The 14,362-nt window shown below is 37.0% G+C and overlaps 1 protein-coding gene across 5 annotated transcripts in view; it reads right to left on the minus strand.

Moving 5' to 3' along the window:
* Window positions 1-2,939: 2,939 nt before the first annotated feature.
* LOC134804730 (anoctamin-1) overlaps window positions 2,940-14,362 on the minus strand; it is a 39,790-nt gene continuing 28,367 nt past the window's right edge. For 4 of the 5 annotated variants that reach the window (XM_063777927.1, XM_063777928.1, XM_063777926.1 and 1 more), the window contains one exon: window positions 2,940-12,422. In XM_063777927.1, the coding sequence (XP_063633997.1) occupies window positions 12,277-12,422 (146 nt within the window). In that variant the 3' untranslated portion in view covers window positions 2,940-12,276. The remainder of the gene's footprint in view (window positions 12,423-14,362) is intronic. The other variant, XM_063777929.1, reaches the window with a different exon arrangement.

Below are 14,362 nucleotides of genomic sequence, written 5' to 3' on the forward strand. Positions count from 1 at the left end.
CGACGACGAGGTTTTTTATCATTGTGTGCGGCGGGCGCCGTGTAAAACGCTATACTGTGTGCGTGTAAACCGCAACGAGAGACTTTGATCCTAGCACTGTTTTTATAGTATTATAATTTATAATGGTACAGTTTAATAAACTACCGGACAGGATTAAAAATATTTGAAACGACCTGACATTCTATATGTATTTATTTGACTCAAGATAGTACTCAGGGTCTGATGATGGAGCCGGAAGGTGGTCACCGGTACCAATCAACCATGCAACTAAACCACTTCGTGTTTAGGCTCGTTTTATTCATCTCAACAAGATCTTTGAAACAAGATGGTACTCAGGGTCTGATGATGGAGCCGGAAGGTGGTCACCGGTACCAATCAACCATGCAACTAAACCACTTCGTGTTTGGGCTCGTTTGATTCGGCTCAACAAGATCTTTGACTTAAGATAGTACTCAGGGTCTGATGATGGAGCCGGAAGGTGGTCACCAGTACCAATCAACAATGCAACTAAACCACTTCGTGTTTAGGCTCGTTTTATTCGTCTCAACAAGATCTTTGGCACAAGATAATACTCAGGGTCTGATGATGGAGCCGGAAGGTGGTCACCGGTACCAATCAACCATGCAACTAAACCACTTCGTGTTTAGGCTCGTTTGATTCATCTCAACAAGATCTTTGACACAAGATAGTACTCAGGGTCTGATGATGGAGCCGGAAGGTGGTCACCGGTACCAATCAACCATGCAACTAAACCACTTCGTGTTTGGGCTCGTTTGATTCGGCTCAACAAGATCTTTGACTTAAGATAGTACTCAGGGTCTGATGATGGAGCCGGAAGGTGGTCACCAGTACCAATCAACAATGCAACTAAACCACTTCGTGTTTAGGCTCGTTTTATTCGTCTCAACAAGATCTTTGACTTAAGATAGTACTCAGGGTCTGATGATGGAGCCGGAAGGTGGTCACCGGTACCAATCAACCATGCAACTAAACCACTTTGTGTTTGGGCTCGTTTGATTCGTCTCAACAAGATCTTTGGCACAAGATAATACTCAGGGTCTGATGATGGAGCCGGAAGGTGGTCACCGGTACCAATCAACCATGCAACTAAACCACTTCGTGTTTAGGCTCGTTTGATTCGTCTCAACAAGATCTTTGACACAAGATAGTACTCAGGGTCTGATGATGGAGCCGGCAGGTGGTCACCGGTACCAATCAACCATGCCACTAAACCACTTCGTGTTTAGGCTCGTTTTATTCGTTTCTATAAGATCTTTGACACAAGATAGTACTCAGGGTCTGATGTTGGAGCCGGAAGGTGGTCACCGGTACCAATCAACCATGCAACTAAACCACTTCGTGTTTAGGCTCGTTTGATTCGTCTCAACAAGACCTTGGACACAAGATAGTACTCAGGATCTGATGATGGAGCTGGAAGGTGGCCACGGGTACTACCAGTCTACCATGTAACTGAACCACTTCGTGTTTGGGCTCGTTTGATTTGTCGCAACAAGATCTTTGACACAAGGTAGTACTGAGGGTCTGATGATGGATCCGGAAGGTGGTGACCGGTACCAATCAACCATGCAACTAAACCACTTCGTGTTTGGCTTCGTTCGATTCGTCGCAACAAGATCTTTGACACAAGTTAGTACTCAGGGTCTGATGATGGAGCTGGACTGTGGCCACGGGTACCAGTCTACCATGTAACTGAACCACTTCGTGTTTGGGCTCGTTTGATTTGTCGCAACAAGATCTTTGACACAAGTTAGTACTCAGGGTCTGATGATGGAGCTGGACTGTGGCCACGGGTACCAGTCTACCATGTAACTGAACCACTTCGTGTTTGGGCTCGTTTGATTCGTCGCAATAAGATGTTTGACATAAGATACTACTCAGGGTCTGATGATGGAGCTGATGATGATAGACAGGTACCCGTCGCCACCTTCGCGCTCCATCGTCAGACCCTGAGTACTACCTTGTGTCAAAGATCTTGTTGAGATGAATAAAACGTGCCTAAACACGAAGTGGTTTAGTTGTCATCAGATCCTCAGTACCAGTTCGTTTTTAAACCCTCGTTGATACAAACTTTACAACCTATAGGTACCAAATGCAATGACGAAACATGTAAATAAGCGAGTAGGTACCTATAATTTCTTTCGAGTAATATACCTTCATAAGTACGAGTATGGGGCTATTCATAAATTACGTCGTTTCAAATGGGAGGAGTGGGGGGGGGGGGGGTCTGGACATCGGATGATGGTAACATGACGTAGGAGGAAACAGATTCATCCGAAGCTTGATTTTTGGATGATTTGAGGGGTAGGGGGGGGGGGGTCAAAAATCGTCAAAAATAGATGACGTAATTTATGAACAGCCCCTATGTACATTTGCACTGCATTTAGTATTTTCGTACTTACCAAATAACAGTTTTAGAACTTTAAAAGTTAAGTACAGTTAGTGTTGTTATGGTTGATTTCAATATGCTTCGCGAAGGATCAAGAATGTTTAATCCATCATTGTAGTGCGAGTGTGGTAGAAGGGATCGGCATACTGAGCTCGCACGGCCTGCCGCAGCGCGTAAAATACCTAAACTCGCTCAACGCCGAAATGTAATAGCGCTCTTAACGAAACAACCTTTAACCTTGTTACTACTAACGCCATCTGTTAGGAAAATAAATAACCAACATTAGGCCAACAGATGGCGCTAGTAGTAATACACATTATTGACCCTTTTATTTATTTTTTATGTTTATAAAATTATATTTTTATGTTTGATAACACATCTAGACATGAATTTAAATTACTATGTTAAATCTCAAACCTAACAGTGCGATAGTTTTTCCGTAATGTGTACCACAAGAATGCATAGTTTGTCGAATAGTGATAGGGCTCGCTTCGCTCGCCCTAATAATAAAACTACACATTTCAATATTTTTCTTTATTTTAAATATAAATTTGAAAACAACAAGCAATAAATTGAGGGACATATACATATTAAAAGCACATTTTTTTTTCTGCAACGGCCATACGTACCTACAATATCACAAAATTATAGACTTAAACCTTACCAGCCATTAAACATTAGACGAATGTTGTTACGAAACATAAAGACAAAAACATGCTAAAATTAATAGCAAAGCGATAAGTACAAACAGTAAAAATGACACATCATAAAAAATGATTTTCTTTTCTCACAATTAAGTTCTTACATTTATCAAATTATCACCGTAATCAGATAACTACCGTAAAACCACCCAACTACGTCCAGTTCGGTACCATCATCGCTCGTCTCGTTCGTTTCGCGTTTATTTCTTATTTCGTATCGGATGAAAAAGGGTCAATCATATTGGTATTTAGGTAGTAGGTATTTTGCCTTAGAACTGCTACTTACCATTAGATTAATTAGATACTTTAAATACTTCCCATAAACATTTGAACGAAGACATTGAACTTAATTTTGGCCACTAAGTAGTTGATAGTTTTTACGGTACCCATAGCTGTTAAGATTTTATTTGTCGAGATAAGTTATTTAAACTATGGCAAGCCATCTTTGTCAGTAGAATATGTAGGCGGAAAGGATCGAATTCACATGAATATTTAAAATTTCCCGCCTTTTTCTATTGACAAAGTTGGTATCCTTGATTTTTTCTAGTCATCCGTGAAGATCTTCCTGCGCCTCAAAGTATTTTACCCAATATACTATAAGATAATACATATATTATAAGTTATACCTACAACAAAGTTAAAAGCCAGTAGTAAAACATTTTGTTACTTAGAACAAAATACTAGGTACCCTACTAATAACGTTTGGCGTACGAGTACGAGTTACATATGTAATTAATAGTTAAATAGTTTTAAATCAGATAACGAATTTGACTAGGACTAACAAAACAGCCAAAACAAGCAAGTGAATCTTGCACAATAGTCGAATATATCTTATTCTTAATATCGCTTACAAATAAGTAGGACCTACCTGTTACATAAATTCCTAAGGTAAAAAATACAAAGCACCAAGTGTAATAGAAAAAATAGTACATACTCGTACCTACTACGTAATCAGTGAATCTGGGGAGGGCAGAAGCGAAGGCGGTGAAGCGGCTAGCCTAGACCTAGCGGAATCTAGATGTTCAATAAACGTCTATGCATCCATCCTCAGATTATGCCTTTAGAAACCTGGGGGCTTAATAGCAGTAATGACAATCGCTTGCGCTACGACAAAGAACTTGTTTCTCTCTATCACTCTTTATTAATATTAGTGCGACAGTGACAGTAGCGTTTCGTTCGCTACAGAGCATAAACGATTGGCATGTTGGCTGCGCGTGCGCATCCTGTTCACCGCTCCATCGTACTTTCTATATATAGCTCACCCATAGCTCACCAAACGAAAGAAAACCAAAAACTGCCAAATAGGGCAAAAATTCATGTATATAAGCTAATTTTGGCATAGTTGTGCGAAACAACACACTAAAAGTACATATATGTAGATGGGGTACAGCTAACGCATAGGTAGAGATGTAAAGGTCCCTTTTATAATTTTTCGCAAATAACTCTTAAACGGTGGCCCATAGCAAAAAATAATCTTATACATAAGTAATCTACATTACATTTTCTACAAAAGATTCTGTACCTACACTTTTTCGCTATGATCAATATTTAATGAGATATGGAGAGAAGCTGTCCAGGTCATCCCGCAATGGCGCTTCCACAACAGGTCGGAGGAAGTACTAAATCGGGTGTCGTGGAAATCAAGGGTAGAGGCCTTTGCCTAGCAGTGGAATAAATTGTGATGTAACTTCACAACCCTTCTCGTGTGTCTGGCGAGGGTAACTGCTTACCATCAGGTGATTCGTCTGCTCGTCTGATCTTACCCTAATCTAATACATTAACCACTTACTTTAGGGTACACCTAAGTCACCTAACAGATGACGAATCCACACTTGGCAATAGACATACATTATAAGGCCCTCAATGAACACTGCGAGTATTTGAGCAGCATGTAACAAGTACAATTTATAGGCGGACGTGGTTAGACAACATCGATCCAATACACAAAAAATACCGCTTTAGTTTTTAATCACAAATATCTTATTGGTAGGGGTCGGGTGAATTGGGTTTTATTACGTTCTAATATTATAATATACATGTGTAAGTAAAAACATAGAAATAGTCTCAAAAATACCCATTACTAACAACTGTTTCCCTTTAAAAAAAAAAGGTTCTATCTGTAGTTCTTTCTATACTACTATTTGTTAGCAAGGCATCAAAAAAGTTAGTACTTACCCATGTCTAACCTACAATGATTGTACGAGTTGACTGTGTGAGTTATAATGGTGTACCGGCAGATCTAGAATATGTTCGCTAATATACCTACTTTACATTTTACTAATCGGATGGTGCGTGGTGCCTTTAGGTCAGCATATTACAGCCACATTTTCTAAATCCATACTGCACTAACGAGCACTACTCGTGATAAATGTAAATAAGTACCTAATATAACATCAGTTATATCCTCTGCATTATAAATTGTAAATAGATTACTTCAAAAACCTTTGAGATTCATTATAGTCTTTTTTTTTTTAATTTGATGCATAGGTACACAAAAATACTTATTAATAAATAGTGTTTTTATGGTTCACCTCTCGACTTAGTCGTGTATGGGACAATTGCACGTGTTAGGTTATACAGTAACATATAAGTTACAAGCTGTTTACAATGCTAACGGACTCGCTAGTACGTGATATGCCTCTTCATCACATTAAGTAGTATCAAGAGTACATACATTATTTTTCTAAAATCTCTTAAGTATCCGTTAATATTGGTATCAATGTTGGCTACGCATTCAGGACCATGAATATAAATGCGATGCAGTCTATAATTGCACCAATATAAATTCAAAATTATGATTAGGTACTTAACAAAGCTTATTTTGTTTAATATAAATAGTACGTATATAATATATCCTTCGCTTTAAGCAAAGCAACAGAGAAAAAACCTTTTAAGACTCTAAGTTACGTTTCGGTTCTTTTATAATAGTACATTACGATATATGTAAGTGCGAAAAGTAAAAATAAAACACGTAAAAGTAAAAGTAAAAGTATAAATTAAAACACGATCCTCCCTTCGGTCGTGTTTTAATTTATCGCCGCTTGTTGCGAATTTCCTACTTTCCAGTCTTTCCACAATTGTATCGTTAATAACAAAAAATTAAATATGTGCGCGTTAAACTCCTATGTCTGGATTTTCGTTAATAGGCATTTCTTTGGCGAAGTTCATAATAAACTCAATAATATTATTAACATTACAAATTTTAAATATACTAACACACTACATTGATAAACTGCACAATTAGAAAATGGATAAATATTATAAATTATAACGCTAATGCTAAAACATTTATTAATATTATAATTAAGTTAATTTAGATTCGAGATTCTGTTATTTACGAATTACTGTTCGTCATACACAGGTTCAAGATGTTTTTCATCACCCTTGCTCTTACTTAAGGTGCAGTGCGTTCAGTCGGCAGAGTTCTTCGATCATAAGACGGTTGCCAAAAAATTATAATAACAATCTTAAGGTGCAATAGGTTCTGATCACGGATTAAAAAAAAGTCTTAGCTATTTTTGGATCATAATACGGCTGCCATAATCTTGAGGCCTTTCTCTAGGGACTTCAGCGATTCGAATTGTGAGTATTTGACTTTCGCCCGATAGAAAAACATCACGAACGTAGGAAGCTAAGCATATGAAAATTATTTCTTAAAATGAGCAATATTGTGCTTGAGGCAGCGATTACTTTTTTATTTTTAAAACACACTAAATTTAAAAATTTAGAAGACATATGATATCCGCGCTCCCCCGGGCACGCACTTTCATCTGGCTCACGCAACTATTTATTTTAAATTAAAATAAAATATTCGAGATTCTCACAATGCATGAGCTCTTTCATTTCATATGTAACACAAAATAATTTGAAAAATTTTATTATTTTATTTTGTCATTTTTGCTCAAAAGTGGCCTCAAAATTACATATGTGTACCAAATTTCAATTTAATTGGTCCAGTAGTATCGGAGAAAATAGGCTGTCACCGACGAACAGACAGATAGTTAGACGAACGGACAGACAAACAGACGCACGAGTGATCCTATAAGGGTTCCGTTTTTTCCTTTTGAGATACGGAACCCTAAAAAACACGAACATAGGTAAAACGCATAAAAGCACCATTAATACCTAATTTTTAAGTATTTAGTTCTGCACAAAAGCTATTAACATGAAAATTGCTTATAGTACTATGCCTTATGGGAAACGGTCGAAGAGATAGTTCAGATCCGGAAACCACTACCAACTTTTAGTATGTTGTTGGGCATGGCATTGTGTCTCCAAAACTGCCGGGAGACAGCGGCGCCAGCCATCTACTTCAGCGGAATGACGTCATCAAAATGACTCCCGCCTCGTTGTGAATATTGCATATTTCATCCAAACTATGCAAGGCACATAATCGTGTGGGGTATTGAATGAAAGCCAATTAAATATTCTATATTTCATTTATACAGTGTGTACCAAAATATACAGCAGTTTAAGAGCCATTTACAAAAAAAAAAGAAATGATGTTAATAAATATTCGATTATTTGGGTTTTACAACCAAACCAAAAGTCAGACGTTAAAGCAATGTACTACAAAATTAAAGAAGACGTCTGAAGCCATACACTGATATCAATAAAATCAAAATTGGACCAAATATGTGGAAATTATGCATCAAAATGTAGGTGGCTGCCAGTACAAATACATTAAAGTTAAAAAAATCCAAATTGTTCATTTTCAGGATAATCCGCGTAAGCTTCTAGTATGTTATTAGCAGAGCTCGGATTTATCGGAATCTAGCCAGTGATAGAAACATTATTTTATCGATATCGATAATTCAGTGCTAGAAGAAAATACGTCAAGAATAAAATAAATATGTAATAAAAACATTTGTATGAAGTTATATATTAGAAACAGACGCAATTTATTCTTCAATATCTACGTCAGTACACACAGCAGCACATGGCATTTTATTTGTGTAATAGTGATAGGAGTAGATAATCAACAGTTTTGTTTATCGCTATAAAGCCATTTATGTACACTAAATGTACGTTCAACTTCACTTGACGTCAAGGGAGCAAATTTATAGAATTCATTTTCAGTTCGGGTAATATTTTCAGATATGTCTCTTAAAATTTCGTAATCAGGATTTCGTTCGAGCACAGCTTCAAATTTGCGTATCACTGGTAAAAGTTTACTCCAGTTTACGTAGCAACGAACAGTATCCAGAATGAGGAAGGATTCCGCAATGGACAAAGTCGAACATTGCAATTGTGCTATTGAAGAGGCTATTACTTCGTAGTTGTCGCGAATGAAATTTAACTCCTGTCGTAATTTGCGCGTTTGAAAACATTTTTTGTTTAGATTTTATTGTACCACTTTTTCGGCGTGGAAAATATACATACTCATACCAAATTTCAGCGTTGTAGCACTAACGGTCACTGAGATTATCCGCGGACGGACGGACGGACGGACAGACATGGCGAAACTATAAGGGTTCCTAGTTGACTACGGAACCCTAAAAATGTATTGAGACAATACCTGTCATATACTCCAGTAATACTCGATATCGATAAAATAATATTTCAAGCACTGGTTAGATTAGATGACTAGTTTTGTTTTGCCGTGAAAAATCCGAGCTCTGGTTATTAGCAATATGACCTGGATTCTAAAACTGCCAGGAGACCATCTCTATTGTCAATGAGTAACAAATAATGACGTCATACAAATAATCACTGCCGAATTTCGCAAAATGTAAATTATACCTATACCATGAGTCACACATACACGTGTGTTATATGTAATGAAAGGTTATTAAACTTATTATGAATCACGTAAACATTGTTTGCAAAAAAAAGTATGGTTTAAGAGCTAGAAACAAAGAAATACCACTTTTTATGGAAAAAGAAGATGTATATCGATTTTATAGCAAAACTAAAATCGTCAATAAAATGTTGCGTATAATATTTAAAAAACCAGTTATTCAACTATACATCACAACTCATATTTTAAATTTCCGATAAAAACTGTGGAAGTTGTAGAAAAAAAACTAAAGCGCGCCAACAATTCTACCTTAATGCGCTCATATTATGCAAAGAATAGTTCTAATTATCGAGTAGTAAATGAATGAACATTACATAAAATACATGAAAACCACATTTTTGACTGGAACCTAAATTAAAAAAAATTTTATCTGCTTGATAAGTAAGCAAAATACTGTTCCTTTAAGTACCTAATCTCCTCCTTTGTAAGTCGGTTAAAATGTGGCTTTTGTGACCTGGGCTACAAAGACAAATACATTGACACTTCATTTATCAAAATAAGTTCAGTAGTTTCATGCAAACAGTACCTACACATGCACGCATAGATAGCAAAGTCTGCCGTAGTCGGGCAAAAAATTAAAATTAAATAATTAGACTTTTACTATTATGGCCTGGCGTGGCCTGGCCTCTAACGTTGAAACCCTCAGGCCGTAGCTGTTAGCAGGCCTAGCGGGCGTCGCCCCTATGAGTTAGCAAGATGCCTTATGGAGGCTTCGAATGACCAGAGGGCTGACCTGTATTTCAGAGGATCAGAGGGAAAATTCTGCCAGCCTTCTCAGCTCAGCCTTGAAACCTTTGCACCACTCAAGATACCACTTTTCGAATTACTCGCTGCGCTCGTAGTTAACTTTTGCTTCTATATAAGGCTAATCGAGGCTTAAATATATAATTATGTATCGCATAAGCAACTGCATAAGCCTCGATAAGGCATTTTGTATTAGGCATGTACCTACTTACTGGCATGTAACTTTACATTTCTCTAATAATGTAGCGATAGGCCATGATAATAAGAGTCTATTTCATTTTAATGTTTACTCGACTACGGCAGGAACTGCTATGTAGATATGTATTGTTTACATGAAACTACTGAACTGATTTTGATAAATGAGGTGTCAATTTATTTGTTTTTGTAGCCCAGGCGGGTTAGCACGGTCGCGTTTTTATCCCTTGTCACCATGCCTGTCACGTTCTAACAAGTATGTAAGTGCGAAAGGGACGCGCATAGTGATAGTCGATAAAAATGGAACCGTGCTGAGCCCGCAGGTCACAAAAGTCACATTTTAACCGACTTTCAAAGGCGGAGATTAGGTACTTAAAGAAACAGTATTTTGCTTACTTATCAAGCAAATTTTTTTTTTTACTCAGGTTCCATTCGAAAATGTAGTTTTCATGTATTTTATGTACTGTTCATTCATTTAATACTCGATAATTAGAACTATTCTTTGCATAATATGAACGCATTAAGGTAGAATTGTTACGCGCTTTAGCTTTTTTTCTACAACTTCCACAGTTTTTATCGGAAATTTAAAATTTAAGTTGTGATGTATAGTTGAATAACTGTTTTTTTTTAATATTATACGCAACATTTTATTTTCGATTTTAGTTTAACTATAAAATCGATATACATCTTTTTCTATAAAAAGTGGTATTTCTTTGTTTCTAGCTCTTAAACCATACATTTTTTTGCAAACAATGTTTACGTGAATCATAATAAATTTAATAACCTTTCATTACATATAACACACGTGTATGTGTGACTCATGCTATAGCTATAATTTACATGTTACGAAATTCGGCAGAGATTATTTGTTACAGATTGACAATAGAGATGGTCTCCCGGCAGTTTTAGAATCCAGGTCATATTGCTAATAACATACTAGAAGCTTACGCGGATTATCCTGAAAATGACCAATTTGGAATTTTTTAACTTTTTTGCATTTGTACTGGCAAATACCTACATTTTGATGCATAATTTCCACATATTTGGTCCAATTTTGATTTTATTGATATCAGTGTATGGCTTCAGACGTCATCTTTAATTTTATAGTACATTTCTTTAACGTCCGACTTTTGGTTTGTTTGTAAAACCCAAATAATCGAATATTTTTTTGTAAATGGCTCTTAAACTGCTGTATATTTTGGTACATACTGTATAAATGAAAAATAGCATATTTAATTGGCTTTCATTCAATACCCCACACGTGTATGTGCCATTCATAGTTTGGATGAAATATGCATTATTCGCAACGAGGCGGGAGTCATTTTGATGACGTCATTCCGCTGAAGTAGATGGCCGGCGCCGCTGTCTCCAGGCAGTTTTGGAGACCCAATGCCATGCCCGACAACATACTAAAAGTTGGTAGCGGTTTCCGAATCTGAACTATATTCCCGTAAGGCAGTGCACTATTATAAAAATGCGTAATTTTTTTTTTGATAGAACTAATGGATGACTTTTTTCGTTACGGCCGTCCGCTCAGTGCCCAGCGAGCTGCGGTCGGAGGACCTGAACTCACTGCACCTTAAAAAGTTGTATTTCACGCAAGCATCCCTATTTATATTGAGCTACAACCTGTTATTATTATACGTAGAAGTGTTATTTTATTGTATGATATCTAGGCAACACGAACGTCAATTTAAAATCATGGAGAAATTATTTTTGTTAATTTAGAAGTGTGCTTATGCTTATTTTTATTTTGAACATAGTTTAATTTCGGTTAAAAATATATTTATTTCCTAAAAAATGTGATGTTGGACATTTTGCAACTATATTAAACGCACGGTAAAGATTACTGAGTAATGTCGCAACCATCGAATTACGTCAAGATCGACACATAACTAACAAAAACCCGTAGTAAAATGTTTGCCTTGGTTAGGGTGGTATTCCACCTGTCCAATTTCTTTGGCCAATGTGTATTTTGTCTCACATTATGCTTAATGAGAGAGTGAGACGCAATGACATTGGACAGACCAAGATATTGGCAGATGGAATATCTGCCACCCGTAACCATTGATCCGCTTAATAAAGTCAGAATAAATTCCACTCATTTCTTAAATATACGTTAGTACAAAAGTTAATCTTGTCAAAGTCAACTAAAAGGTTATAAACGTAAAACGTTATACGATACTTTCAGGCTCGGTTACACCGGAACGTACACGTTTTGTACTTCGCAGTCAATGTGGCACAGCAAGCTTGCGTGTGTTGATGTGCTTGTGCTTGACGTTACGTTGCGTACGCAACCGGTAAGTTGAACCTATATTTAACTCAGTGGACATGACCGGGAAAAGTTAAAGAGGACAGCCCTCCACTGTGGCTAACACGCGGAACAGATTGTTCCGATATCGATGGCTAGTTGTGTGTGTGGCGCCCGACTAGAGGTGCGCGGGCGGCGGCTGCGAGGCGGGCGGCGGCTGCGTGATGGCGCGCAGCGCCTGGTGGTCGCCGTGCGCCGCCAGGTCGAAGTCCGACCCCGACAGGGACGACGACAGCAGGTGGTTCCACGTCGACTCCACCTCATCTGTATTTAACACCCACCATTACTACAATGCATCATACTTTGTCTAAAACATATTTACCTTGTTCTAGCTTGTAGTAAAAAGCGTTCTTACATTTGATATGTGAAAGAAATGCAATAACTACCAATATAAAATAAATAAAACAAAATGAAATAAATCACTTCAATTCATAAGCTCTCCTAAATCTACTTTGAACAGTGAAATTTATATTATGGTAGTTTAAAATAAAATCACGAAAGTTTAAAAATGCTTGAAGCGGTGAACTAAGCTATTGTTAAAAAGCAAGTTTATTTATTTAGGTTTTAAAGCAAGTGTCCAAAAAAACCCTGCTTGCGTAAAATAAAATTTTGTGTTTTTTTTTTTAATTTTACACATAAAAATATAAAAACCAACGTGTTTGCTCATTTAACACAGTTATTACATATTTTAAATGTAGGAGTGTAGAGGTAAGTTATCATTGTTATTTAGACTGATTAAGGAAGGCAATGAATCGGCCAGGATGGAGAGCACTACAGCACAGAGCGACTTATGGTGGTCACGACCCTCAGACATGAGGATTCGACTAGGAAGAAGACTGATTGAAAATTTGGCTGCTTGCGACTGATTTATATTTGATTAAATAAGTTAACATTAAATATTTTAACTAAAATATAACTTCCTTCCACTAGAAAACCCCCACAAAACTACTGACTGTCCATGTCCGCATGACTTAACTGGGTAGACAACTTAAAACTGTTGAAATAAAATCCAACCAAGAACAAAAAGTTTAACTGTCTGTCCGTCGTACAATATGTAAGTTACACCACATAGCACGGGGGCGGATACCGGGGAATGCATAGACGGACGGCCAGCGCAGATTTAGTAGTAGACAGAACCCCATAAAAATCTGCCATTGGTTACGGAACACCAACCACCGTCAGTACAATGTCTGGCGCAAACAAAACCAATCAAGCGTTAGGACCGCTACACAAATCCGAAGCCAGCCAGGCCGATCGCGCGCTTAAATGTTCAATAATGTATACTTAAATATCAATACCTATCAACCCACACCAAACTAAAGATATTAAGAATATTAACATATGTATAGACAGGCAACCTCCAGGTGAAGTACAGCCACCATCAGATATATCGGAGCGGCCAAGGTGCTCAAAAATATTTAAACACGCCCTCTACCGCCTTGACAATAGAGGTGTGTTCAGATATTTAGGTTCTGATGCCGACTGTACTTAATTCAAAGTATTCAAACATTATTCGGGACCTATGTGGTCATACCAGACATCTATTTTATTTTTGTGACTACTGTGTTCAGTCAAGTCAAATTTTTCGTTTTGATATTATAAATAGCAGTAGGTGAGGTGGCAGTTATCATTATAACAAAAATGTAAAAATAATATATAAATGTCATCTACAACATTGACGGTTCTCGCGGCGCGCGGCGTTGAATAGAGGCTGTCAGTCTTCTTTATTAACTGTAGTCTTTTTCAAACGCGAAGGGTACGGTGACATTTGATTGTTTTTTATTCCATGCCATTGGGCTTTTCAGACCAATCTTTTTTTAACAAAAATAACTTGAATCCCAATAGGACAAAAAATACATATCTTCATAGCTTAGAATATCTCATTATAATAGACACAAATCATGAAGAGATATAATTATATTATTATGTAAAAGAGATAAATTTTAATATCGTAGAGCTTCATTATTATGTAAAACGGAACTCGATTGCAATAGAGTTTGACTCTACTTATCGATCGAATCGATTACGCTAGTGTCAAATCGTTTCAGTCGCGTCCAATTGTCAAGGTATGATTAAATAAAAATATAAATCATCACCAATAGAATCAATTATATCGTATAGATTTAATCGAGAATCGTTAAAAATCGTTTCTAATTTGCATTGTGACAACCCTATACACGGTGGCTAAAAAATAACTGCATTCC

This window comes from Cydia splendana, chromosome Z, assembly GCF_910591565.1.
Source record: "Cydia splendana chromosome Z, ilCydSple1.2, whole genome shotgun sequence".
NCBI lineage: Eukaryota > Metazoa > Arthropoda > Insecta > Lepidoptera > Tortricidae > Cydia > Cydia splendana.